This window comes from Pseudopipra pipra, chromosome 25, assembly GCF_036250125.1.
Source record: "Pseudopipra pipra isolate bDixPip1 chromosome 25, bDixPip1.hap1, whole genome shotgun sequence".
In the NCBI taxonomy this organism is placed as follows: Eukaryota; Metazoa; Chordata; class Aves; order Passeriformes; family Pipridae; genus Pseudopipra; species Pseudopipra pipra.
In genome coordinates this window covers 2,033,064-2,060,870 of record NC_087573.1, presented here as the reverse complement: position 1 = coordinate 2,060,870, position 27,807 = coordinate 2,033,064, and the positions used below count along the sequence as shown (strand labels likewise).

General features: G+C 53.7%; 1 protein-coding gene and 1 long non-coding RNA gene across 4 annotated transcripts; one reads left to right on the top strand and one right to left on the bottom strand.

The window, feature by feature from the left end:
* Nucleotides 1-170: 170 nt before the first annotated feature.
* Nucleotides 171-27,539, top strand: SLC45A3 (solute carrier family 45 member 3). Of its 3 annotated transcripts, XM_064636089.1 has the most exons (6): nucleotides 171-302; nucleotides 615-779; nucleotides 17,585-18,000; nucleotides 18,249-19,079; nucleotides 21,125-21,390; nucleotides 24,012-27,539. In XM_064636089.1, exons 3-6 carry the CDS (start codon nucleotides 17,853-17,855, stop codon nucleotides 24,471-24,473), a joined length of 1,707 nt encoding a protein of 568 aa, XP_064492159.1. In that variant the 5' UTR covers nucleotides 171-302; nucleotides 615-779; nucleotides 17,585-17,852; the 3' UTR covers nucleotides 24,474-27,539. The 3 variants fall into 3 exon arrangements, with proteins under 3 accessions (XP_064492159.1, XP_064492158.1, XP_064492160.1); XM_064636088.1 differs by lacking the exon at nucleotides 171-302 and having other exon boundaries at nucleotides 591-779; XM_064636090.1 differs by lacking the exons at nucleotides 171-302; nucleotides 615-779 and adding an exon at nucleotides 15,039-15,144.
* LOC135402705 (uncharacterized) lies at nucleotides 13,254-15,073 on the bottom strand. Its single transcript, XR_010425214.1, has 2 exons — nucleotides 14,987-15,073; nucleotides 13,254-14,085 (listed from the first exon to the last, which is right to left on the bottom strand). It is a non-coding gene; the product is annotated as an uncharacterized LOC135402705 (long non-coding RNA).
* Nucleotides 27,540-27,807: the final 268 nt, after the last annotated feature.

Here is a 27,807-nt window from a genome sequence, read left to right as displayed (position 1 = left end):
CGAGGATCCGGGCTGTTCTCCCGGGGAAGGTTTACGGGGAACGGGACCGCTCTCCCGGCGGGGAGGGTCCGGCTCCGGGGCTGCGGGGATTTGGGATCGGGGCTGCGGGGCGGCTGTGCCGGCAGGGGGTTCGGCTGCGGGGATTTGGGAGCGGGGTTGCGGTGCCGTTGCGGGGGTGGCCGAGCCCCCCCTTGGCCCCGCTCGGCCCGGGCAGCGCATGCTCCCTGCCGGGCCCAACCTGCCCATTTAAACCGCGGCGGAGGCGCGGAGCTGGGCTCGGCTCAGCCGCGGGCAGCGCCGAGGTAGGACCGGCACCGAGAGCGGGATCGGGGATGGTCGTGCCGGGCAGCGGGAGCGGCTCCTGGGGGAGCTGCCGGGGCTCTCGGGGGGTCCTGGGGGGCTCCAGAGCTCAGCACTCGCAGCCCAGGACCGGGCGCTGCTCGGACCCCGCTGATGCTCCCCCGGTCCCGCTCCGGCTCCGCGGGGGATGGAGGGGAAAACAAAAAGCCCCGTGGGGTGGGAGGCAGAGCAGGAGCGGCCGCAGGTAGGGCTGGGGGCGGGCGGGGGGTCCCGGGTACAGCAGCGAGTTTTTTCCACGCTTCTCATTCTCGCAGAGACATCCGCGGCGAGCGGGGCGGGCTGGAGGATCGCTGAGCGGGCTGGAGGATCGCTGAGCGGGCTGGAGGATCGCTGAGCGGGCTGGAGGATCACTGAGCGGGCGAAGGAGCCCGGGGAGCGGGGATGTGACTTCCAGAAATCCTGGAGACTCGCAGGGACAGGTCAGTGAATTCTCGGGATCCGAGAAAAGCAGCGCCGGGCAAAGGGAAGTTTTCTTTACACGTGGTTGGAGGCTCTGTTTGGATTTGCTGCCAGGTTACCTGTCTCTCCCCGCCAGCTCCAGTGGGAGCTTGAGCAGGCTGATGCTTCAACAGTGGTACCTAAATGTCATAATGTGGGCATTCCAGAGATTACTGACTTCGGTGTGATGTTCCAGGGTTTGCTGACTTTGGCGTGGCTCGAGATTTTGGTGGTAAAATTCCTTAGTTGTTTATGATAAACATAAACTAGAGGAGTAATTTGTCTTCCTGTGGATGGCAGCTTTAGAGGAAGAGAAAGGCATTAGAATAAACTTAATATTGACTCTGGTGATGACCAAACTTGGCAAGGTGTTTGGTTTTCATGCTTATGATTAAAACAGAAAACAGTAAACATTGAAAGGGAAATGTATCAGGAAAAGGTTTGCTGGTGCCCCTCCCCTAGACCTGTCAGACTCCTGAGCAGGGAAAGGGCTCAGGCTCCAACCCTGTCCCACCCTGGCGCTGTTCTGGTTCTAGCTGTGGTTCAAACGAGCAGTGTTTGTACGTGTAACATGAGAATAACTCGAAATTTATAGAAATAGAACATGAGTAAGAACTTCAAAAGTACCCAAATGACCTGGGCACTGAAGTCATGCAGGCACTCCTGAAAAACGTGTACCAGCCTTTAAACCTTTTCTATTATTTGCCCCACCTGCAATTTTCTTTCTTTCTTTTTTTTTTTTTTTTTTTCATTTTTTAAATGTGTGATGCTACCTCTGGACTTTCTGGCATCATCCCTCTACCCTTCCACTCGTGGGGAGTGGCAGAGCCAGGAAAGCCAGATTGCCAGCCCTGCTCTGAGATTCCAGGCGGTGCCCAAAAAACTCTGGAACTTATTATCACCAAGCCACGGTGGAAGCCAAGAGCTCTTGGCTTATGGGATTTGAGAGGGGAGGGGGAAGGAAAAAAAAAAAGGATTAGAAATTTGATATGGATAACGAGAATCTGCAGAATTAATAGCAAATTAAATGAGAGCTGTATGAGGGGTAGAAATCCCTGTATTTCAGGGCATAAGCAGATCTTGGGATTTAGGAGGAAACTTCTCCTTGCAGGGAGGTTTTGCTCACACTGGTTGCTGGTGGGATATTCCCCTGCAGGCTGTTACAGACATGGCCTGTGCAGGGATCTCTGAGTGTTGTGTCAATTCAAGTGCCTGAGCCTCCAGGTGTTTCCCAACATCAGGTTGTTTCTGGAAGGCCCAAATCACCTGGTTTTGTGCAGAACCTGCCCAAGGATAAGAGTAACATCACCTGTGAGCAGAGCAGTGGTTTCACAGGCTGTCATCCCTGTAGTAAGGTGGTAGTAGATGCCTCCATGTCCTCCAGACAAACTCCAGCAGCAGCATTCCTAAGGTGTGCAGTCAGATTTTTGTCAGCAGTGTCTGGATGTATCCATGTTATATCCAGGGTGGGAGAAGCTGAAATCACTGGGCTGATCACTGAGCTAAAAAATACAGCCCTTGGTCTCTTTATCTTTGCCAGAGTTCCTCGGAAACGATGTTTAGCATAAACTCTTGGTAACCTTTTCCCCAAACTGTTTATCTCGCTGGAGCACTCAAGTGGCAGGGTTGGGGTGGGGGGAAGGGGGTGTTCTTGGGGGTTTTTTTTCTCCCTGAGTTTCATATCTCTGCTCTTCAACTCCATATGGAGCTTAGGGTGATGGCTGGACTCTTGTGGCTGATGGCATTAGGGCTGCATGCTCTTAAAAATAAAAAGAAATAACCTTAACTGCCCAGTTTTGTGCTAAAGCTGCAAGTAGAAGCTTTGCTTAAAGTTTGAACCAACAAAACTGGTCCTGAAAGCATCGAATCCATTGTTTGATGAAGTGATGGGGCAAAAACTACTCTTTGAACATAACTCTGTGGGTCTCCTCACATGTCTTCTGGTAAAACCTCTTTGGAAATACCTGGGAGCAGAGTTCCTGCATCACTGAAAATCTTAACCAGGGCCCCTCGTGTTGGACCCACAAGAAGCTCTCAGGGTTTGCAAATGACTCCTGAGGAATGTGCAAAGGCAAAGGAAGACAAAGTTTGGTGTTCTGTAAAAGCAGTGTTTATATGTGATATTTCCAATCCACTTCGGCTTCCACGGTTTTATGTGGACAAAAAAAAAGCCTGGAAAGTTGTGCCTGTGGTGCTTCCCTGACTCCTCCCTTCATCAGGAGTCCTGTGGATGGGGATGTGGCAGAGAACTTCAGGGTTTGAGTGGACACTTTGGCAGTTGGTTTCATTCAAGCTGCCTGTGAGCCTGTCAGGTCTGGTCCCAGGCTGGAGCCAGTGCTCAGAGCCTGCTTTTAAATAACAGGAAAAAACACAGAACAGGCATTACAAAATAATATGCTGATGGTCTCTCTTTTCCTCCTCTGGCTTTACTCCCTTCAGAATTTTACCCCACTTTTGTCACAGTGGGATCTTTCAGACCAGCTCTAAGTGGTGTGAGTAAGGTGTTTGTGTTTATCTTCCACCTTTCTCTACCTTGGAGCAGTTCACCCAAGGAGTGTCTTGTTGTGGTAGCTGGTTTAGGTTTTCTTTAATGTGCAAGTTGCTGCCTCCTTGTCTTGGCTGGGGCAACATCAAAGCAAAACTCTTGACCGTTGGCTGAAAGTTGGGGAGGTTTGGGATGGATTCAAGGCTCAGAGGGAGCAGAAGAGAAAGGAGCTGCAGGCAGTGGTCAGGGTGAGCAGGTGATGAATGAAAGGGGTAAAGCCTTGAGCAGTGAGAGACAGGTGGGATGGAGACACTGAAACCCAGAAGAGTTTTGTCTGGTGAATCTCCTCCACTCACTCCTATTGCAAATAATTCCATCATGTGATGGTGTGCTGTGGCTCCTGCAGGAGGTGGGGGCAGTCAGCCCAGGACAGCTATTCCTCACTGAACCCAACCCAGACAGCCAACCTGGGGAGTCTTGTGATCCCTCAGCCGTGCAGCTGAACCCATGGTCGAGGCTGGGAGTGGAGCAAGGGAGTCATGAGAGGCTTGTGAGCAGCCTGTCAGCAACTCTCAGCGTTGACTCGAGTTCTGAATGCTTAATATCAGGAATCAAAACTGCTCATGGGAGAACAGGAACCCTCAGGCTTGGCTGAGAGAGGGGTTGGAGACCCTCATCCTCGCTTGTAATAAGCAGGGGGGATTTTAAAGCTGTTTCTGCAAGGTGGTCGAGCAATGTGTGAGCTCATGGCAGACTGTCTGTAAACATGGGCTGCACAACATAAAGCAAATCTTGCACTCTCCACAAACAAAGCAATAGGAAAATAGTAAACTAAAGGATTATTTATATACATCTCTGTGTCCCAGTGCTTGTGTTGGTCAGTTACAACTAGGATTGATATTTATCCCTTGAAACCCGTTCTCCTTCTTGTGCTGCTGTTGCTCCTCACTGCTGGAAGAATCTGAGCCTGACCTTGTCTTTTGGAGCTGCTGGTGTGTCCAACCCTCTGAGCTATCGAGTTGCTGGTTCAGAAAACAGAGCTGAGTGGAACTATAAGGGCACCATTTCATGATTGTTGTTTGTATGCACGCTGTTCCTTGGAGGTCCTCTAATTTGTGCCCTTCCTCCTTGTTTTCATATCCTAAAATGTCAGTTCCTCTTGCAGTCCAAAAATATTTGCTTAACATTTTGCCAGCCTGCAGAAGAGGAGAAACAGACCCCCGTGAATATTGTCTGGCAAAATAAGGGACTGTAACGTAGGAATGTGGTTCCAATGGCTTCTTTGTCTCGGGGCTGGAGGCACTGGAACACACACAGCAATAAGCAGGTGCTTGATTTGCAGCTCTGAACCATTTTTTCTTCTTCCTTGTTGCTGTACAGGAGCTAAAAGAGAGTGCTGTTAGTCCAGATCCCAAGGACCTGGCCCTGCCTTACATCCAGGGAAACCTTGTTTGAGTAAGACATGAAATTAGCCCTGATTTCAGAACCAGCTTCTGGTGACTTGCAGATGAATTCTCATAATTCATAACGCTCTGGAGGTATAAGGATGGCCTCTGGCAAAATAATGAGGTTTATTTGAAAATAGAAACTTAAAACAACGCTGGGCTTGGTTTGTGAGGTGTAAAGTTTTTCCCCTTCAGTCAAGGGAACAGGTTTTTTTTCCACCTTCATTTGGGTGGGAGCTGAAGTTCTCTGTGGTGGTTTGTCTCCAGGAGCTGGGACTTCAAGAAAAACACAAATCTAATGAGTGCAGTGTCTCAAATCCATGCAGGTTGTCAGCACTCGAAAGACATTAATGTTCTTGCAGAGCAGGCTGGAGCCAACTTTTGGGAATAATGTGCACATAGTTGTGGATAACATCGAAATGTGGCCTCAGATTTATGGGTTGAGGCTCTGGGTGAAGTGGTGCATGCAAGGAAATCCGTGGATCACACTTTCATCACCAGGTGGAGGAGTGAATCCTGCTGGGGTCTGACTCGGGGCATCAAAGAGACTGAGGTGGTGATCAAACCTCAACTCTGGTGCTATTTTGCCATTTCCTCCCCATTGCCTGCTCCTAATTCAAGAGCAATGGGCAGAGCTGGCTCTTGGGTTCGGTTTGAAGTGTCTCTGAGTGTCCCCTCTCCATTCTCTGTGCTCTGCACAGACACCAAACCCCTCCCCACTGACTGCACCCTGGGAGTGAGGTCCCTGGTGGTGATTTTGTACCTTTTCCATCACCAGTGCCCTGTCTGGGAATGTTGGGCTGGAGAAGCATCTGCCACTGCTCCAGAGTGCTTTGCTGCTCTCTCTCCCCTCTGCCCAGGGCTGTGGTGCCACATCATTTTGGGGAAGGGGCACCCAAAGTGTTGGTCACCCACAAGACCCAAGCTGTCGCTGAGTGTCCTGTTAGTTCTCTCCCTGTTATCACTGTGCTACCTTGCTCTGGATTCTGGAGTAAACCAATAAATTCTCCCTTCAGAGCTGTGCAAAGAGAATAAAGGATTGTTGTGGCCACAGAGAGAGAGAGGGGGAGAGAGAGAGAGAGAGAGAGAGCTTCCTTGTAGGTCTGTGGCGGGAGGCACTTCATAAATACAAAGAGATGGAGCACAAAGGGACAAGGAGATGACAGTGGCTTCCAAGGCTGTGGTACCAGGTACTGGCTCGTGGCGTGACAGGGGAGGGCTTTGTGCAGCCACTGTTGCTGTTGGACTCCAGAGGTGCGTTTGGGAATGTTTATGACAAACGATTCCTGTGTGTGAGGGGCGGTGGGAGCAGCTGGAGCAGCGCTGGAACAAAAGGCTGCTGTGCTACAGCCAAGGCCGACTGAGCAATTAATGGGCCTGGAAGGGTGGCTTTTCATGAGAATTGACTGAAAGCTGGGGTTGGGAGAGTGGCTGAACGTCGTCTGGGGAGGGGTCTGACCGTGCATGTAGAAAGGAGAGCACAGGAATTAACACGGGGGGATAACTGGAGGGAGGGAAGGAAGGAAGGACGCTTCCCAGCTATTAAATCTTTTAGCCTATGGATATTGTTTCAGGGGAAATTCTTGCAACCTCAGTGCTTGAGACCCATCCATTCAGGCTGGACAAATCAGTGGAGAATGTGCTGTTGGGAGCAGTCCTGCAGCAGCCCCGGGGAAGATGATTCAACAGGGCCTCTTTCAGCTTTGATTCCTGCGAACAGTCTGCGTCTGTGCTGCCCCCAGATCCTCCCATTCATCACTGTCTGTGGCCAATGCTGATAGCAGAGCAGGAGCCTTTTGGGCAAGAGCAGGGAATGCTGGCTGTCCCTGGGCTAAACCCTGCATCCAAGGCCAGTCAGCACATGCTGATGCACAGCCAGGATGGCCCGGGAGGGTGCTGGGGATAAGCCCTTTCCCAGCCCTCACTGGGCAGAGCCAGCTCTGTGCCCGCCCGAGGTGCCCTGGCTGTTTGCCCAAGGCAGCCCAGAGCATGTTACAGGAATATCAGAGGTCTTTCTGCTTCATTTGTAGCTCACTGAACTTTACTCCAGTAAATAATGGCAAGAGAGAGAGACCTGTGTGGAGAGAAAATCCTGCCTCTCTATCCAAGCCTTCAATGTACAAACTTTCATTTATCCTTTGCTGTTACAACAGGCTTTCTCTGGGACTTTTTCAGCTCCCAGACCACTTTCCTGCCTGTCCTCCCTGACAGATGCAGTCTGTGCTCTGTACCAGCTTAAACCTGTGCCACAAAATCCCTGAGCACCCCTGCTCAGAGGGCTCTGCAAAATCCAGGCAGCTTTGAACCTGAACTCCACGCTTGGTTACTAAAAATCTAATAATTTAGGGCTGATATTCTCTCCAGGGCTCAAGATAGAAGTGAGGGTCCTGTTTGTAAGGAGACACGGGGTGGGGAGTGAGTGGGGTGGCAAAAATGCCTCACTCTGGTCACCTCCTGTAGAAATGGCAGCTTTGAGCCTTGCTCTCTGAAAGGTGGAAAACTCCCCTTCCAGATATTCCATGCTGCTGTATTTTGTGGGAATATCAAACCCCTGCGTGCTCTGATAGTGAGAACGAGGAAAGGGGAAAAAAAAAAGCTTTTTAAGTTTCCCATAATGACCTTCTGGTGAAACTTATCTGCCTCAAAAAATAAAATCTGATTGCTTCTTATCTTTGCAATTATCCAGACAATTTTTGGGCAGGAGTAAAATCATAGAACCCCCGTTTTCAGGCCCAGGCCCCGTGGCTGGTCTGTCGTGATAAGGAAAAGTCTCTCTGGGCTCCAGCAGCGATCTGAGGGCCCTCATTAACCCGGGGGAGTCGGGTGCAGGGAGAAAGGCAGAGCTCGAGCAGCTTTTGCTGCCCCAGGCACGTGAAAACTGCTCTCCTGGTGACTTTGATCCGTGGACTGTGCCCTTAGAGAGCCAGGGAAAATTCCTGTTGTTCCCTGTGCACCTGTCCCTTTGGCAGAGGGGGCTGGCTGGGTGTGTTCTGGAGTTTGTGAGGCTTCTGTGTGTTTAATGGAGTGTGGTGAGGAGATGCCAGTCCTGAGCAGGTGGAACTCTGTGAGACCACCCTGTGTGCCAGGCACGAGTCCTGCTGTGGTTCCTCCAGCCCAGTGTGGAGATCCCTCTGCAGCTGAGCTCAGCTGTGGGGGGTTTATTGGGGCACTCAGTCCTTCCCCTCATCAGAGCTGAACTGAGCCCTCCAGTGCAGTTCTTTTGGAGTGTCTGTGATGGAAACATGAAGGTTCCTGGAATTGTGGCATAAACCCACCTCTGGCCAGAGGGGTGACTGGAAGGGTGGAAGTGGTGGGTGACTGGGACAACCACCCCTTACAGCAACTCCCAGTTTAGCATTTTTAAAGAGTTTTGCTTCATTCCCTCCCCCTTTGCACGCTCCCACCGTGGGGGAGTGTCCATCCCATGTCCATCCCTGTGCTGGCTCCGAGTGTTCCCAGTGCTGGGCAAAGCCCGGCGTGCCCAGGAGGGGCTGATGTGACTGCTGGGGGTTCTGCACTCACAGCTGCCTCTCGGGGCTGTTCCTCGTGCTGCCAAAGGCTCTTTGTCTCGTTCAAAGCCATGACCTCGTTTTACAGACAGAAACCAGAGAGGGAGAAAAACCCACCGACCTGCCAGCGGAGGTCAAAGGGCTCTGCTGAGAGATATGTCAGCATCAAACTTCTGGGGCAGGGACACAAATAACTGGGATTGCAGACCAGAAAATTACCATGAAAAAATGGACTAACTACCATGTGATTACAAAAGAGCCCATTAGTTCTGTGTGTGTCCAGGACTCAAAGTGTGTCCTTTGAGGAAGAGCACGAGGTCACGCTCCCAAAACTCGAAGCAAAAGGGGCTGTGTAAGTGTGTGCCTGGTGCTCTCTGTGTGGAGATTGGGTTGCTCTCCTCCTTTTTCCTAAGGCACAAACTCTTCTGGTGAAAGAGGGAAGCTCAGAGTTATCAGTGTTGGGTGACAGCAGCTCCCACTGGGTTTAAATTTGTCAGACCCCTCAGTGCTGCTTTAGCAGCCTGTGGGGGTACAGTTTGGGGGAATGAACACCCCTCCAGCCCTCCCAGGGCTCAGCAGTTTGTTCCTGGGTTGCTCCTGCCTCATCCATGGGTGAGGGGCTGGATTTACAGTCTCAGAGGTCTGTGCCACCCGTGGCCTTTGCTCTGGCCTCTCATACATCAGGACTGTCCTCTCCACCCCAAGGCCGGTCCTGAGACTCTGCTGGCCCCGTGACTGTCACAGCTCTCCAGATAAAGCTGGGAATGATGAAGCTGTGGGAAAGAAGTCCTGGAGCTGCCTTGGAGCCACGGTGTGCTGGAGCAGGAGGAGCTGAAGTTGGCTGTGCCTTGCTGAGGGGTCAGATGTCCCGTTACACAGCCCCTTTGCTTTAGTTGGAAACAACAAGTTCCAGTTTCACTTCCCGTTTTCCCAGCCCTGTGGACAGGCAATGCAAAGTGGACACAGTAAAGCCATAAGGGCTTCTGCCTCCTCATCTCTTCTCTGTTCAGATGGGGAAATAATTCTTCTTTCACTCATCACTAGTGATGAGAACTCAGAAGTGTTGTGTCAGTGCTTTCAGTGCTGAGGTGACCCATGTGTGTGTTCTCTGTGTGCCCTGACATCCTTCCACCAGCACTAGTTTGCTCTTCTCTTTGCCAGTTCCAGGTCGTTGGGGTAAATAAGTGCTTTATGATCTGCTTTCCCTGATTCACTCCTGGTGATCATTATTCCCTAAGGATTCCAGCAATGCAAACCTGGGAAATCCCATGTGCTCGCTCAGGCAGGGCTGGTGGACAGAGGACTTCATACCTCAAAATGAGGTGGTGACGACCAGCACAAAAGTTCCTGTGCAATTTAGGGATGTGCAGTGGAAGGAAATGCAGATTCCAGGCAGGTATTCACAGGATTTTGGTGAGTGTGCTCCTGCCTTTGGCTTGGTTTTGCCTGTGGGGACACTGGTGAGGGTGCCCTGAGCCTTGGACCTTCCTGCTGCGTGTGGTGGGTGTTCTGCAGGGGTTTTGGAGGACTGTCCAGCCTCAGGGCTCTGGGGACAGTGCAGGTACGTGGGGTGACAGTGCTGCAGCCTGTGGTCTGTGGCACTGCCAGACTCCAGCAGGATTCCCTGGCTGGAGAGGTTTGGATGCTCTTCCACCACTGCTGACCTTTGCAAGCCTCATCTCTGCTAAGGACGTGCCCGGGGGTCCCTCTGGGCACAGCCAACCCATCCCAGAGCCCCAGATCCCAGCTCTGCAGGGAATGGGGAGTAACTGGGACGTGCAGCTGGTGTTACTGGGCCGGCTGTGCCGCAGGATCCCGGGAATGGGGGGATTTTCAGAACCACCTGTTGGAGTTCCAGCCCTGGGGAGGCCGCTGCCCTTTTTAACAGCATCCCCCTCTTTTTCCTTGCTCCTCACTTCCCGGTATTCCCTTTACAACCAGCCCATTGTGCTGTGGGCTAGGGCAGCTGGGTGGAGTGTTTCAGGCTCAAGTGTAATTTCAGTGCCTTTAAAAGCCTTTGGAGGGCTCTTTTTTTTTTTCTTTCCCCCTGAAGAGGACAGCAACGCCAACAAGGGATAATTTGATGGATTACTCTGCGGGGCTGAGGGGCTCTCCTTAATCCCCTTTGTGGGGCTGTTTGACGAGACGAGGAGCAGAAGCCCCCAGCCCCAGGCAGAGAAAAGGCAGCTCAGCAGGGTGGGTTTTACACGCTGACATATAAATACAGGCCCTGGTCATGTGGTGCCGGATATAATCTGTGCCCGTTACCACGCCGGGGAGAAGGGGGCACCTGGAGGGGGCTTATTTATTTTTTTTTCCCCCCTTTCCAGTTCAATTTACATTTTTATTCTTCTGCTAAAAATAATAAACGGAGAAGAAAGGCCGGGGGGGGGGAGAGGTTGGTCTGGATCAGATGCCGGGGTGATGGGCACGGTATTTAAACGCCAGAAATGAGCTCCAGTGAAAAGCAGGAGCAGATCATCTCATTTCCCCTCCCGCTCCAAAACGGGGGCTCCTCTCGTGAATAAAAGCAAGAGCTTGGGTCGTGCAGCAGCAAAACAAAGCTGTGGCTCTGATGGAGAGCCAGCCAACCTTGTCTGGAGGGCTGGAGCTGTTTGCAGCAGACCTGAGGCCGGCTCAGGAAAGCGTGACCGGAGGGAGCGAGGCTGTTGGGGCGGGTGCATTGTGTGTGTTTTGGACTTTGTGAGGCCTCTGGGTGCTTAATGGAGTGTGGTGAGGAGATGCCAGTCCTGAGCAGGTGAAATGCTGGGACACCACCCTGTGTGCCAGGCACAGGTCCCGTTGTGGTTCTTCCAGCCCAGTGTGGAGATCCCTCTGCAGTGAGGTGTTTGTTGGGGCGCTCGGTCCTTCCCCACATCAGTGCAGTTCTTTTGGAGTGTCTATGATGGAAACAGGGCTGAGCTACAGACCAGCAAGGTAAGGGTCAGCCTGTCAGCCTTGGACCTTGCTTGCTGCAGAAATCCGGGTGCCCAGCTCTAATCTGTGCCCCATTGTTGTCCATGCTCCTCCCATGGATCTCCCAGGCAGGCTGAAGCCTGGTGCCGCTGCCTGCCAAGCACAGGGGAGTTAATGACACCCTCTGGCACCACTGTGGGCTCTGGGCTCATGTCTGTCCCTCTGAGAGCTCCGAAAATGTCAGTGTGGCCTCCACTGAGTCAGTGACCCCGTTAGTCAGACAGGCGGTTCCTGTTTGTAACGGGAGGGGAGGAGGAGGAGGAGGAGGAGAAGGACTTGCTGGAACTGGCCACTCTTTGCTGCTGTATCTTTCCTGTGGTCAAACAGTCAGACATGGGAGCTAAGGCAGCCAAAGGCTGGGAGAAACCTCCTGGCAGGAGCAATTCCTTTGCCAGAGGAAGAAGCAGGTTGTGGGACAGGAGGTCGGTGGAGTCTGGGGCTGCTCTGCTGTCTGTGTGATGTTTGAGTTGTGGGGTGAAGATAAAGCATCCCTAGAGCTGTTGGCACGTGGGATACCAGCGGTGTGAAGGGGAAGGGGGACAGAGCCTGGAGAGCATCCTCTCTGTGCTGGCAGTTCCCACATGGAGATGGCAGCGAGCAGGTCAGGGATCCGTCTGTGCCTCGGGAGGGTGGGGAGCACAAAAGGCTCTGGAGAGCTCTGGCTTTTGGAGAGCCCTGAGAGCAGGATGATCCTGCTGTGGGTGCTGCAATGAAGAGGTTGCAGCAAGGCAGGAAAGAACCAACCCCCAGCTGGGACAAATTCAAACATCTCCCTTTGAACCAAACCCTGCAGGAGTCAGAGCTGCCATTGGGAACCCCCCCTCCCCTGTAGCATCTCCCATTTGTCCTGGATTAATATATCCTGGCTGCTGGACACTGCCCTGTGGGGTGGGGGAGGGCATTTCAAATGGACTGGGGTGCCCAGGTCTGCCTTGTTGTTCTCCTCTGGGGGGGTTTCCACCCGCTGCTGCTCTTCCCCTAAGCCAGGCTGGTACAATGGAGCTCAAAGGAAACGCAGAGTTAATTCAGAGACTAAATAAATGCCCGTTCTCCCATCCCTGCTTTATGACCACTCCCCTCTGCCCACACTGTGAATGAGGGTCAAGGAGATTTGGGAGGGGAGGGGGAAGGGGAGAGGGTCAGGAGAGGTCAGGTGAGTTTTCCATTGCATCCCGCCCGGCCCTGCCAGAGCTATTCTCCATGGTGGATTTTACATTCAGTGGCCCTGAATGGACACTGATAGCTGTGAAAGGCTCTGGCACTGCATGAACAGCCCTTCCCTAAGCACTCCCCCTTGTGCTCTCTCCCATCCTTTCTTCCAGAGGGCTTCCAGGGAGCGGGGAATTAATAACGTTCCTAAAGAGCCCCTCGGAAGGTTGGAAATGTGATTTTGGGGTTAGGAATGGAACCCCAGTGGCTTGCAGGACCCTCTGCCCTCCCCTCTCTCTCTCTGCTGCCCCTTGGGAATGGGTTTGTGCATCAAACCTGCCGTGCCATGGGAAGGGAAGGTGAGGATCCATCCATGTCACCTGGGAACTGCTGAACAGGAGCAGCCCCTGCCTGAGCTTTTCCTTTCCCAAGGCAAAGGCTTTCGTGGGGCAATTTTTTTTTCTATATAAGACAGCCCTGACAGGTCAAAAATAGTTGGCAATAGAATCATGGAATGGTTTGGGTTGGAAGGGACCTTAAATCTCATCTTGTTCCACCCCATGCCACGGGCAGGGACACCTTCCACTAGCCCAGGTTGTTCCAAGCCCTGTCCAACCTGGCCTGGGACACTTCCAGGGATGGGGCAGCCACAGCTTCTCTGGGCACCCTGTGCCAGGGCCTCCCCACCCTCACCTTGGATCTAAATCTCTGTTGTCTGCTCACTGCTGAGGTTGAACTATTGAGCAGGTGCATGACTGGCATAAATCAAAGCCTGCAACCACATTTAATATCATTTCTTGTCCCTTTTTGCACCCATGTGAGAGACTGGAAGGATTATGGAGTAGCAGGATATGGATTCTTCTAGGAATAAATGAGTTTTTCTCTGCCACGTAAATACACCCAAATTTTATTTTTGGAAAATGTTCCTGCCTCAGTCTTCATTCCAAGCACTAATGAGATGGGATGACTTGTAAGATCCTGGGTTGGAAAGATTTGAGGAGACTGGGAGGAGGAGGAGGGACTGCAAGAAGTCTTTGCTTATGTGTGTCCATGGGTGCCCTGCACATTATCCACCTTCTCCAGGTGTCTTGGGGTTTGTTTCTCCTCAAAGCAGGAGATGTGATCCTGAGTTCATGAGTGAGGGCACACAGAGGAAGCGGGAAGTGAACTTGAACTGGTGATGGTGTTGTTCCATGGCAGGGAGTCCATGCCTCTGCCATCACCAGGACATCCAGTCCTGTTTCCATGTGTGTCTGTGCTTCTCTCCCACTCCCAATCCCTGTTTTCTGGGGTTCCCTGGCTGCCACATCGAGCACAGGGAGGTGTTTGTCCAAACTCTTTCTGTAGTGAGTGAACAGAGCAGGGGAAATGTGAGAATCCAGTCTGTGCCCCACTGCCTTTAGAGAAAGAGTCTCTTGGGAAGCTGCTCTCCTTGGCTTCACCCCTGCTCCTCATCCTCACTCCCTGTGGGTGCTGCTGGCTGAGTTGCCTGCCTGCCTCCTTCCCTGTGCTCCTGAGTGCTTGGGCAGGAGAGGCCAGGGCTCCAAGGGGTGCAGTCCTTTCTGCTTTGGTTCTTTTTTGGTTGCCACTGTTGTCCCCGTGGGTGACAGGGAGCCCTCTCCTGCCTTTGTCCAGCAATGCTCTGCTCTGCTCCTGCCCCCAGACCCGCCCTCCTACCTGGCTGCCAGGTGAACCAGCCTCTGGGAGTTGATCTGTTGTTTCTCTGCAGAGAAAGGAAAGGAAAAGTTTGGGTTGCAAGCTGAAAAGTAAAACGGAAACCCTGGGTCTGAAGATGTTTAATTTTCCCTGGGGAGGGAAAGGAAGAGCAGAGCAAGAGCATAAACAGCAGCTGATGTCCCCATGGCACGACAGTTCGGAGAGCAGCTGTGGGAAAGCCCCACATGTGGCTCCCTTCTGCTTCTGTGGGCAGGAAACCTTCCACAGAAGGGCTCCTGTGTCCCTTTTGGGGGGCTGGCTGTTGTCCTTGCCAAGGTGCTTGGCATTGCAAGGACAAACACTGGCCCTGTTGTAGAAGTTTGGGGAAACTGAGGCCAAAGGGCAAGAAGTGCCTGTTGTCATGTGGACCCCACATCTGGCTGGGAAAAGTCTCCCCAAAATGCCAAATCCCACTGGGATGGACAAAGTGCTGCCAGCTCACCTGGGAGAAGGTTTTGCCTGACTCCTTCCACACCAGGGCAAAGCTACAGAGCCCCAAAGCCAAACCAGTCCTCCTGCATATTCCACTGGATGAATTGTCCTGGAAGGGATTAGATTAGTGGATTAAGGGAAGTGCCTTGCAGCTGGGACTGTTACTTAGAGCCACGCTGTTACCTGCAAAGCTGTGGGGAACATCTTACTGGCATTAAAAAGAAAATAATAATAATAATGCCACGTCCTAAATCTCTGCTGGGTGTTGTGAAACAGCAGATCGGTGAGGGAAGGTTTTAACACCAGGATGGGGCTTTGGGCCAAGCTCAGGTGTGAGCCCAGAGCTGGGCTTTGTGTCTGGGCAGGTTTGGGGCAGCACTGAGCGAGCTGGGGGTTCTCAGGGGTGGTGCTGGCAGGCTGTGTTTGCTCTGGGTGAGGGGCCCGGGCGCAGGAGTGGTTTGGTGCTGAGAACACACCTGTTATCAGCAGGCAGGGAGGGCCCTGAAACCAAAGCCGTGTCTGTCCCAGCTCGGTTCCACCTCTGCTTGCCTGCAAACTACTTAAGTAGCTTTTCCTGAATGCTGCAGTTCCCGGGCTGGGCGCTGCAGGGATCACCTGCCACCGTGGGGAGGAGGTGAGTCCTGGCTCTGTGAGCCTCCCAAATCTTCCTTTTCCATCGCCTGTCCTCACAGATCAGCAGTTCAGGGGATTTTCCGTGTCTGCACTGGCATTTCTTTCCAGCTGAGCCAATCCATGTCTGTGTATTCTGTGAACAAAATTAAGAAGTAGGTATTGGGACAAAATGCAGTTTAAACAGAGAAGTTCATCATTTGCTGCTACTGTATCTACAGCTGGGTTGCTGTTGACAGCTTCTCACCTCTGGCTGGTGTTGCTTCTGGGTACACTGGGATTTATTTTCTCGTTAGAGCCCTCTGAGGGTGTGGAGGGGGAAGAGAGACGGGTCTTTTCCTACCTCCTGATAAGAAATTCAGCCTTTGCCTCCAAACTGAAATTCTCAGGCAGTGGGGCTGGGCAGATTCCTGCTGCCTCCTCAATGCTCGGGATGTCACAGCAGTAAAAGGGAAGGAAATCATTTTTAATCCCTGTGTGTGTGAGAGACATCTTTTACTCGAGGTTTGGGCTTTCTCTTGAGATAAATCCCCCTCTCTAAGCTCTCCAGACCCCAGACTAGAGCAGACAGTGGCCATTACATCTCCCTTTGAGGTCTAACCCGGAGTGGTGGTGGCTCAGTTAATTTTGCCTTGTGACTTTGCTTCCTCCAGTGAGCAGCACCCAGGCTTGTGCTGCTGGAGCTGTAGGGCTGCAGCTTAAATTCCTCCCCCAGGGCTGTGAGCCAGCTGGGCACCCATCCCAGCCGAGACATCCTGTGTCTAACCCACATCTGAGCAAGGTGGTCGCTGCCCCCATCCCTTCCTTGCAGACCCAGAGCACTGAAGTGATGCTCAGCATGGCTGAGGGTTCCTTTGAAGCCATCTCTGGTGATTAAAGGAAAAAACCGGTGCTGTTCCCCCTCTGTTTGCTGTTTGACCTTGGGCAAGTCGCTTAAATGTTCGCAGTTGTTAAAAGGAGGGATGTTCTGTGACAGTTGAAGTCTCGGTGAGCGCGTGGAGGGGGAAGGTGAAGGATCCCAGAAGGAAAATAATTGGTACTTATTGAGTGTAATTGGCAGCCTGACAGCTCCTGAGCTCTGGAGTGGTGCCTCTCCTCTGCAGCAGCAGGAGGCAGAGCGATGCCTAAACCTCATCCCCACACTGGCAGCTTCACCCAGTCACTCCCCCGTGGGTTATCTGGCTGAGGGGAAGAAAGAAAAGTCATGGAAACTGTCCCATCTGTACCTGTCTCTTAACACCTGTGCAGTGATGGAGGTCAAACACATGCTCTGTGAAGTCAGGGGTCACTAATTAGCACCTCGTTGGGTGATAATGGGGAGTTTGATCCCTGTCCAGTGTAGCTGTGGCAGGGCTGTGGAATTGTCAAGGTTGGAGAAAACCTTTAAGATTGTCAAATCCAACCATCTCCTGCATTCTGCTCATCCCTCTGATGAGCAGCACTTCCAGCTCTGCCAGGTCTGTCCCTCTCCCTTACGGGTGAGAAGTCAGAGCACATCAACCCTGAGAATGAGGCAACAGATTGTTTTACTCCTAAATTAGTGTTTGTGAAGGAGCTTAATGTCTTGCTAACCCATTCTGCCTTTCCCAGAATAACCACGGGCCACCTTCCCGAGGTGCTGTTAGCAAAGCAGCAGTTTGGTGGGCTGGGTGTTGGTAACCCTGCAGGATTCCTTTCCTTTGGGACTGACACAGTGACAGGCTCATAACAGGTTACTGAGAGGCATCTGCTGCCTCCTGCTCAGCCCCTGTCCTGGTCTGGTGGCCTCTCCCCTCTGAAGAAGCTGGAGAGAGGGAGCAGGTTACGGGGCAAATAAATGACTCAGTCTAATGAGTAAGGTAATTGCCATTCACTGTTAGATGAGGCTAAAGTGGGTCAGGTTTGTTTGTGAAACTCCATGGAGGCACCATCTGTTCTCTGTGCCCGTCTCAGGGGCTGGAGATGGGATTTGGGTGAAACTGCTTCCCTGGGAGGCTGTGGAGCAGCACAGGAGATGTCCTGGTCATTAGGCAGGGGGGTGGGTCTCTGGAGGTGACTTGTGTGGCTGTGGGGAAGTGCCTGCAGCCCTGATCCTCAGAGGGGGCCCTTAATTGATTTCACTGGGAGAGGGGACCCCAAATCCTTTGTCTCTCTGCTACAACTGGCCAGCTCTAAGATAAGGCTGGACAGGACACTGAGAGGTCATTAGACCTCCCTTAGCCCGAAGGCAGGATTGGATTTTCCCAAACCATGTCTGGCAGGTGTGTGTCTCACCTGTCACAAACCCTGGGAGAGAAACTTGGCACCAGTGTGGTTTGTGTCCTTTAACCCTGCCTCTGTCCCAGATCCTCCCATACCTGCAAGCCCATGGGGATGGGGACTGTCCCTTTCAGGGATGAGGTGTCTGTGATACCTGGTTTCAGCCCTCAACCCTGCTGTGTCTAATAACCTCTCTCTTCTCACAGCCCACAGCATGTGAGCAGCAGGGGAAGCCTGGAGTGGGATCCCTGCCTGCCCACGCCTGGACTCGACACTGCTGGGGCCACATCTTGCAGTAAGAGGAAGAGGAAAAGACAGTTCAGCCACCACTGCTAAAAATGGGAAGCAGCATCTATCCAGCAACCTGGGAAGGGGAGCTCCGGGGGCATCCCCGGGAGTGCTGCCGCCGGATGGACACAGCCCTGTGCCAGTGAGGGGTCAGGGCAGCGTGGCTCGGGGGGCTGTGGGGGCAGCATGTTCTTCCAGAGCCGCAGGACCCAGCTGCTGCTGGTCAACTCGCTGACCTTCGGGCTGGAGGTGTGCCTGGCTGCAGGGATCACCTACGTGCCACCGCTGCTGCTGGAGGTGGGCGTGGAGGAGAAGTTCATGACCATGGTTTTGGGTAGGCAGCTTTTATCTCCTCTTTGAGATGCTTGTTTCCCCTTTGAGCCTGGAGGGCAGGGGTGAATGAATACAGGCCTGGTGGTCGCAGGGCTACTCTTCTATCAAGGACAGCCTTGTGTTTGGAGGAGGGGGCTGTGAGCCACTGAAGCCTCCCAAGTTCTTGAAACATCCCAGGCTTTGTAGAGAGTGTACAAACCAGCATCCTCCAGATCTGTCTTCTTAACACCACCTCTTTCTCTTTTCCAGGGATAGGACCAGTCCTTGGCTTGGTTTTTGTCCCTCTGATTGGATCTGCCAGCGACCACTGGCACAGCAGCTACGGCCGGAGGAGACCTTTCATCTGGATGCTTTGCCTGGGAGTGCTGCTGAGCCTCTTCGTGATCCCCCACGCCAGCAGCCTGGCCAGCCTGTTTGCCCTCAACCCTCGCCCCCTGGAGATCGCCTTCCTCATCCTGGGCATCGGGCTGCTGGATTTCTGCGGCCAGGTGTGCTTCACCCCCCTGGAGGCCCTGCTCTCCGACCTCTTCCAGGAGCCAGACAACTGCCGCCAGGCCTTCTCCATGTACGCCTTCATGATCAGCCTGGGGGGCTGCATCGGGTACCTGCTGCCAGCCATCGACTGGGGGGGCAGCTTCCTGGCCCCCTACCTGGGAGGGCAGGAGACCTGCCTCTTCAGCCTCCTCGCCGTCATCTTCCTCGGCTGCGTGCTGGCCACGCTCTTCGTGACGGAGGAGGCGGCCGCCCAGGGGGACGCTCTGGATGGCCCGGCGCTGAAGGACACGGCCCCGAAGCCCTCCCCTGCCCGCTGCTCCTGCCAGCTGGCCCGGGGCTCCTGCCTGCTGCAGGCCAGGCGGGCGCTGCAGGCCCTGAGGAACCTGTGCTCGCTGGTGCCGCGGCTGCACGGCCTCTACTGCCGCATCCCCCGCGTCATCCGCCGCCTCTTCGTGGCCGAGCTCTGCAGCTGGATGGCCCTCATGACCTTCATGCTGTTCTACACCGACTTTGTCGGGGAAGGGCTGTACCACGGCGTGCCCAGGGCCAAGCCGGGCACGGATGCCAGGCGGCACTACGATGAAGGTGAGGAGGGAACCGGCTGCTCTGAGGCTGTGGCGCCCGTTCTCCCCCTGGGCAGGAGTGTTTTCTGGGAGCTCAGCTCTGCTACTAATGCCAAAAAAAAGTTACAGGAAACGTGACTTTCTGCAGGAAAAAAACATTGTCCCGTGGCCCCCGGAGCGTGGCACAGGGGGGGCAAATTGGGAAACACCTCCTTGTTCTCTGAGCTTCCCAGAGCAGAGTCAGATCTGGCAGGGCAGCCCTGGCCTGGGGCTGGATTGTTAAGTGGCAGAACGGTCTGGCAGGTTGTGCGCTGAACAGGATGGATCCGGCTCTGCCTGCAAGCTGTGGTTGCTGCTGCCAGGTCCTTTCAGTGCTCTTCCCTCCTTTTTAAACGGGTGGGAATGATGCTCCCCATCCCTGGGAGAGCCGGGGTTGGAAAGCCAGGACGTGCTCTGTAGTAGTGAGGCTGGATTTGCTGCACCTTCCTTCTTGGCTACTATGAGATTCCCATCTCACAGCTGTATCTGGGGAGCCCTCAAGCAGCTCCCTCAGTTCTCAGCCCTCTCTCCAGTGCTTCAGAGCCTGGAGCTGCCACGTCCCCATCCCAGGACAGAGCTCCCAGCAGCACGTTACCTGCTCACTGGGGTTCCTGCTGTCCCGTTTTGGCTGCTGTGTTGTGCCAGAGCCTTGACTGGCTGCCTAACCCTCCTTTTCCTCTCCCTAATCCAAATCTTTTATTCTGGGAGGCACCTTCCTGGCCCTCGTCCTGCAGCTGTATATCTTGCCCTCCACAAGCACACTGCCTCTTTGTGCTTGGATGTCTGTTTAACTTACAGGGAGCTTAATTATTATTTAACACTTGCACCGTTTAGCTCCCAGCAGGTCAGCACTGCATTGTGCTGGCTGTCATAGAAACATGTGCTGAGTAATGATCCTTGCTCCAAAGAGTTAATGGTTTTAATTCCCTGAAATCTGATAGATCTTTGCAGAGGGTAAGGTCCGGGATTGCTACCGGATACTGCAGTGGTTTAGTGGATGTTCTATACTTTGCTTTGGCTTGAGCACAGTTCCTTGTTCCTTTTGTTCTGCTGCTGGCTTTTGGCATCAGGTGAGAACAGATCCTGGTTCACGAGCAGGTGACAGGTCCTGGGGCAAGAGCAGGAAGGTGCAAACAATGACTTCCAAAGACAAGAGTGGCATTTGGATTCCCCTCTGGCATTTGGATTCCCTTCAGTCAGCCCGGGGTGCCCGGGAGCAGGGCTGGTGGAGGGGGCAGGCTGGGATTTGTGAGGTGATGCTGCTCTGCTTCCTGCCCCAGCCAGGCTGTTTGTGGCTGTGCCACGCTGTGTGTGGAGTGTTTGGAGCTTGGAACTGAAGGAGAGGGAAGGATTTGACAGGAAGCTGAACATGAGCCAGAGTGTGCCCAGGTGGCCAAGAAGGCCATTGGCATCCTGGCCTGGCTCAGGAACAGTGTGGCCAACAGGGCCAGGGAAGTGATTCTGCCCCTGGACTCAGCACTGGTGAGGCCACCCCTGGAGTCCTGTGTCCAGTTCTGGGCCCTCAGCTCAGGAAGGATATTGAGGTCCTGAAGCAGGTCCAGAGGAGAGCAACAAGGCTGGGGAAGGGACTTGAACACAAGTCCTCTCAGGAGAGGCTGAGGGAGCTGGGGCTGTTCAGCCTGGAGAAGAGGAGGCTCGGGGGGGGTTGTAGCCAGGGGGGGGTTGGTCTCTTCTCTCAGACAACTATCAGCAAGACAAGAGGGCTGGGTCTTAAGCTGTGCCAGGGGAGGTTTAGGTTAGACGTTAGAAAGAATTTCTTTGCAGAGAGGGTGCTCAGCCATTGGAATGGGCTGCCCAGGGAAGGGGTGGATTCTCCGTCCCTGGAGGTTTTTAAGCTGAGACTGGATGTGGCATCAGTGCCATGGGCTGGGAACCACAGCGGGGTTGGATCAAGGGTTGGACTTGATGATCTCAGAGGTCCCTTCCAACCCAGCTGATCCTGTGATTCTATGATTTCCCAAGGGGAAGCCCAGGCAGTGCCTCTCACCCCCCTCTGCTTGCCCGCAGGTGTGCGGATGGGCAGCTTGGGCCTCTTCCTGCAGTGCATCACCTCCATCTTCTTCTCGACAATCATGGACCGGCTGGTGAAGCACTTTGGGACCCGGGCAGTGTACCTGGCCAGCGTGGTGTTCTTCCCCGGGGCCGCCTTCGTCATGTGCCTCTCCCACAGCGTCACCGTCGTCACCATCTCCGCGGCCCTGACGGGCTTCACCTTCTCCGCGCTCCAGATCCTGCCCTACACCCTGGCATCCCTCTACCACCACGACAAACAGGTAGGGATCTGCCCCAGCACGGCCACCTGTGGCCAGTCCAGCCCCTGGAAGAGAAACACACGCCTGTATCCGAAGGTTTTCCGCCTGTCCCCAGGCTGTGTCTTCTCTGAAGACTCGTCTGAAATGGAGATGAGAGTTCAGTGTCTCCCTCCTTAGGGATCCCCTGCTCACCACAAGCATTGTCCATTTTTTAAAAGTGAGGAGTGGGTAAGACAGCAGGAATTAGCCAGGATGGGTGTATCAAAAGGGGTGTTCCCTGTTCCTCTGTGTCCTGCATATTTTTAGGGAAACTGGTTCAGGTTAGCTACCCCTGTGTACATTCCTCAGCCAAGTCACATCTCTGCAGCTCTGCCAGCCTGAGGTGCTATAAACCCCAAGAATTTTCAGCCCTTAGAGGTCCTGCTTTCCAGCTTTTGTCCAGAGCACCAAGATCAGTAAAATGAAAACTGAGGTTCTTCCCATTCCCTCAGCTCCAAGAAAAATCAACCTTGTGAAACTTGTGACACCAACACAAAAGCCTGCAACCCTGTGCCACAGATGCTCTCCTTGTGGAGCAGTCCTAGGAGGTTCCTGAGTTGCACACTGGATTAATAGGAGTTTCTCTTGTGCTGCAAATGCAGAATTAATTTGTGGTTTGAGAGCAGCTCTTTCATCCCAGCAGCAGTGGTTGGCTGTGCAGTGGAATAAGTAGGAGTTGTTACCACAGGCATCCAGATGTTCACATTGAACAAATCCTCGGGACCGACCCATCCCAGTTGGCACCAGGCAGTAAGGAGGGGATGAGGGAACGTTCAGCTTTGCAAAAGCTTCAGCTTGGCTGGGATCTCCCATGGATGAATTATCAGTGGAATGAAACCCAAACTCCACAGGCTGGGAATGGGAAGGCCACGTGCCCCACTGTTTGCCAAAGGCTCGACAGGGAAACACTGGGAGCACAATGAGTGAGGGGCACAGCTGGGGCTGGTCTCTCTGCTGTCATCCCTGGAAGTTCCTCCTTCCTTTACCCACTCCTTTGAGCTGGGAGACCCCACAAGAAGTCCCTAGAAAGCCTTTTTCAGGAAATCCTCCATCTTCCCCATTTCTGTTCTTTTTTCCCGCTGTTGAAGTCTGTCAGCATTTTGGTTTGGGGTGGTTTGAAAGCCAAGTTCTCACTAAGCCCATTCCTCTATGTTTAAGTAATTTTCTCTAGATGTAAATTAATTCTCTTCACTAGATATTCACACACACCTCCCAAAACTCATATCCCTGAAGTTCTTAGCCTGGATCAGTATAGAAACCAAGAAAATGAGGGACCTCCTGGTTTGGCTCACACAATGCCCTTCCTGTGCTGGGTTTGGAGTTGCTTTGAAGTTTGATGGCAATGGGAGGCCTGTGGGAGGATTTTTAGACTCCAGAAAGATAAGTGACAGCCCATATTGATGCATTTTAAGTGTGCCAAGGCTGCTGAGAGCTTTGGGATGACCTGCAGCAGAGCTGGGGTGCCCACATCCTGCACCAGTTCCCTCCTCTTGGTCCATGCCCAGGTCCCTCCTGCACAAGGGAGGATAGTTCCCCTCTGAGCCTGCAGCGGGTACAGCTCTCTGATCCCAAACAGGTGCTCTTTTTTTCTGTTTTATTTGCTTTGTTTGTTCAATCCCCATGCAGATAATGGATTGACATGTCCTTGGTTATCTGCCCTACCCCCTGCAGACCAGGGGTTGTGCATAATTGCAAATACTCTGGAGCTTGAAAGCAGCATTTTCCCTGCCTGCACATGACTGCCCATGGTTTGTTGGTGTTAACGTGGAGAGCTGTTCCATCCAAATCCTCTGTGTGAATGCTCTGGAGCCAGCCATGCCCAGAGATCTCACAGCTTGAGCAGAGCCAGGCAAAAAAGGGCGAGAAGAAAAAGATTTTGCTTCCCCACCACCCCCCTTTTCCAGCTGGAGTGAGGAGGCTCAGGGCAGGCAGATGAAGCAACTCTTCAGCTCTGAGGTTTGTTGCAGAGCTGAGAAAAGAGCCCTGCCCTGAGTTCCCAGCACTGTGCCATCCCAGCTGGTGTCACTTTGAAGTGTCCCAGATGAGACTGGCCACTTATCCAGGGCTCTGGGCTGATCATCTGCCCTCTGGGCTCTCGTGCAGGAAGGGTTTGGGCTCCCAGCCACCCACTCTACAAACACTCCTGTTTGCACTGGAGTGGGCTGTGTGGCTGTGTGATATTCCAGAGTGGACTCTGGCCCTTCACTCCTGCCCTGCTTCAGGTGATCTCAGGACGGGGTGAGCACCCCCTTGGCACCCACTGAGGAGGTGACAACCAGCACGAATTGTCCCCAGGCAGAGCCCAGGCTGGCTTTGGGCTGCAGCAGCCTGCTGAGCCCCAGAGCTTCAGCACAGCAAAGGCCCCACTTGGCCAGGTTCCCCCGGTGAGTCAGGGCTGCTTTGAACCCCGTGCCAGTCGGAAAAAGCCATTCTGGCTCCTGGAGGCCACCTCATGTGGGCCAGGCTCAGGCTGGCACTCCCCACCCTGACAGGCTGACCCGACACACACAAAGCCACGCTGGTTTTGCTGCCCTGCCCAAAACCCAGGGTCCCTCTGCCCCCCAACCTCGCTCCATCCTCACGTGCCTCCTTCCTCCCCGTAGGTGTTTTTGCATAAATACAAGAGCAAAGAGGAGGAAGACGCAGCTCTACTGGACAAGAAATCAGCCTTCTCTAAAGGCCTCCTCTCCAGCCAGAAGCTGCCTTACCAGAACGGCCACACTGGGAGCCTCTTCTCCTCCTCCTCCTCCTCCCCTTCCTCCCCTCCTGCCGCCCCCAGCTCCGCTCTCTGCGTCAGCTCCTCCTGCGACGTCTCGCTCATGATGATGGTGGGGGAGCCGGACCCGGCGGCCCCCGGCAGGGGGATCTGCCTGGACCTGGCCATCCTGGACAGCGCCTTCCTGCTCTCTCAGGTCGTGCCCTCCCTCTTCATGGGCTCCATCGTGCAGTTCACGCAGTCGGTCACCGCCTACATGGTGTCGGCCGCCGGCTTCGGCCTGGTCGCCATTTACTTCGCCACCAAAGTCGTCTTTGACAAGAGCGACATGGCCAAGTACTCCGTGTGACGTGGGGGGCACGTGGGGGGCCCTGCACGTGGTGAGATGAGGGGGGTGTGGGTGCCCACACGGGGAGCCTCGTGTGGCACCCGCTGTCCCCGAGCTGTCGCTGTGGCCCCGGGGGTGGTTCTGGGGCCGGGGGCAGGACGGGGCTAATCTCAGGTGTAAATATGAGCCATCAGGGCATCGTGCTTGGGGCCAGCAGTGCTTTCCAGAGGTGCCTTTAGCAAAAGGGAGCACGGCACAGGCAGCACCAAAGGGGTTGTGGCAGGGAGAGGAAGGAACTGCACTTTCCCTCTAATAACGGGTCGTGTCTGTGGGCAGAGCAGCAGTTGGGTCCCAGGAGGGGATAAATCATTGCCCCTCCTGTTCTCAGCTCACAGCTGTATCCTTCTCCCCCTGCTTGTTGTAGTTTTACCCAACTTCTTGAGCAATACTTGGGCAAATGGGACAGTGGGAGGAGATTTCCTTGGGGGAAAAAAAACCCAGATAGGTGGTGAGGGTTTGGCCACGGAGCCAAGGGGGTGCACTCAGGTGCACAAACACTTCTGTCCTTCCCCACCTCGGCTCTGGCTGGGGGAAACCATCCAGGAGAAAAGTCACTACATCTTGTTTTGGAAAAACAAGTAACGTTCCACTAGGACCAGTTCCAAAAGGTGACTTACCTTTTACCTATGTACCAGGTTGCATCAGATACAAAGGACTTCTGAGCTTTTTTTTTTTTTTTTAATGATTGTTTTTAACTTTCTTCACACAGTTCTCAGCAACTCTGACCTCTCACCCCTCCCCTCAGTGCCTGGACCTGCCTCCTGCTCTCTCCCCTAACAGCTCCAGCCTGTTGTGCCTCTTCCACACCTGGCCCCTAAAAGATGCTGCTGTACACAAGGGAAATATTCTCAGAGGGTTTTCAGTCCTGTGACAGCGAAGTAGAACAGGAAGAGCTCTCCTGCAAGGCTACCTGGGAACAGGTGTGCCAGGCCTGGGGATGCTGAAGGAATGAGCAGTTGAACTCAGGAGTGGTCTCTGCTGCAGTGGGTATGTGGAGCTGTCACTGCCTGTGGCTGTTTGGGTTTTCCTAAAAATTATTTTATTTCCAGACAGGACTCCAGATTCTTCTGAGGCAGAGCAAAAACCCAGTTACCTGTCAGAGTAAGGCAAAGCACCTTGTGCTGGGACCAAATCCTCCTGGGTTTTCCAGGCTGTTTGGCTCCCAGCTCTGAGGAATGTCCAACTGGCAGCGGAGTGGCTGCAGCTGTGAGTCCTTCTGGCCAGTCCCATTCCCCCATCCGAGCAGAGCAGCTGGAATAATTCTGCTGATGGCAGATTTCTACCACTCAAGGACTACCCACACACCAAGCAGGAGGCGAGGTCCTGGCCCCCAGTCAGCGCTTGGGCTTTGGAATGATCCAAACTCTGTGACAGTGCGGAGAGGGGAGGCTGAGCTGGTCCTGCCAGCGCACAAAAAGTCCTTGACTTTGGCTGGGCCAGACAAGCTGTTTGTGAGTAATTTTCTGTGGAGGTGTGTGGGCAGCGAGATGCACTTGTGAGGTTCGGCTGAAGGGCAAAATGTTGCTATTTTGGCAGAGTCTTGTCAGCCTGTTCCTTGGCACAGAGGGCTGGGTGACTCCCCTGCCGTCTGAGACGGGCCCTCAGAGGGGCTGCTCAGCTCTTTAAAAGCTTCTTTCCCGTCAGGGGTCACTGTTTTTGTTTTACTCCTTCTCAAATTATATGCCTGCCAGCCTCCCTTTCCCACAACAAGGTTTGTGTGCTGAAATGCAGCTGTTTTGGGGATGGATTTGGCAGTTGCTTAACCACTTACGGAAACAGTTTTGGGTCTGTACTTCCCACCCCGGGCTCTGGCCACTGCAGGCTGGAGCAGGAAAGGCTTTGGGGCAAAATGTTACTGCCAAAGCTGGGGTGTTTCTTGAATGAATGATTTTTCAAGCAGGTGTGCTGAAGAATCCTTTATTTTTATTTTTTTCCTAGGTAAAACGTGGGGAACCTTCACACGTGGAGGCTGTTGGGGTGGTCAAGTGCTTTTGATAATTGAGCCATTTGTTTAAGTGCCTAAAGTGCTTGCACACCAAGCTTGAGGTGCATGGGTTTGGTGATAAGGGCCTTAAATGCTTCATTGCAGACACCCAAGTGATAAAGCAGAGGGTTAGAGGGGCAGACAGCTGGGTTTTAGACAAGAGATCAGGGTGAGAGAGCAGGAGGAAGAGGGGGTGCAGGGAAAATTGGATGTTGTAGCTATGGGAGGGACTGGTGTGGGGCACTGGCTGCAACTGGGCTGCCCTGTGGAGGGTGGGAGCCCCTCGTTGTGGCCTCACACTGTCCATAAAACCCTTCAGACCCCTCCATCCTTGCAATTTGTGCCAGCACAACCCCAGCCACATCCAAGAGCTGGCTGGGTAGGCTGAGCTCAGGTTTGAGCTGGGCTCTCCCAGCTGCCTTCCCAAAGCCTGGGGGGGACGTTGCTGTCACCACAACAGCCCTGTCCGTGTGCTGTGGGTACCAAAAGCCTTTTCTCCCTGGTTCAAGGAGGCGTTTTTCCTGAAATTCCTTTATTTATAAGATTGGCCTTTCTGGCTTCTGCCAGGAGCAGCTTCTCTGTGGGGATCACACGTGGCCCACAAAGGGTGTTCTAGTGAAGGTAAGAACATCCCTTGCCTGCTGTTACTGGTGTTGCCTGTGAGAACACGGGGTTCTCGTGCTGTGGGACCACAGGTTTGGGTACAAACTCCTTGGAGGTGGAGATGTGGAACTTTCCTCTCCCAGCTCGTGGGTGCACTGCTGTGTTCCTCTCACAGGCTAATCCTGCCTCACCTTTTGTGCCATGGGGGATTCTGAGTGTGGACACGGGGAGGAGGGAGGGTGTTCCTGTGAGCATGTTGTGAATCTCTAGGTTAGGGAAGGATGGATGGATGCTGGTTTTCCTGTCGAGATCATCCCCTGTCCGTGAGACGTCCGTGTTTTATTTATTCGGTAGAGTAAATATTTTGTATACGACGCGAGAGGAAGGCTTTTATTATAAATTTCTATGAGAAAGGAGGAAATAAAAAGGCGTTTAAAGGGGCCGATGGTGTGTTCGTTGTGGCCGCTGGGGGGCGCCACCAGCGCGGCGGCGAGGGGCGGGATCGGGGGCGTGGTCGGTGTTGGGGGCGTGGTCGGTGTTGGGGGCGTGGTCGGTGTTGGGGGCGTGGTCGGTGTTGGGGGCGTGGTCGGTGTTGGGGGCGTGGTCGGTGTTGGGGGCGTGGTCGGTGTTGGGGGCGTGGTCGGTGTTGGGGGCGTGGTCGGTGTTGGGGGCGTGGTCGGTGATGAAGGGGCGGGAATAACAACTAAG

What these genes read in the sequence shown, in the direction of transcription:
- SLC45A3 (XM_064636089.1), top strand. Translation starts at nt 17,853, where the DNA reads ATGTTCTTCCAGAGCCGCAGGACCCAGCTGCTGCTGGTCAACTCGCTG. An exon ending in GTTCATGACCATGGTTTTGG is followed by an intron (nt 18,001 to 18,248) that starts GTAGGCAGCTTT and finishes TCTCTTTTCCAG; the next exon opens with GGATAGGACCAGTCCTTGGC. An exon ending in CAGGCGGCACTACGATGAAG is followed by an intron (nt 19,080 to 21,124) that starts GTGAGGAGGGAA and finishes GCTTGCCCGCAG; the next exon opens with GTGTGCGGATGGGCAGCTTG.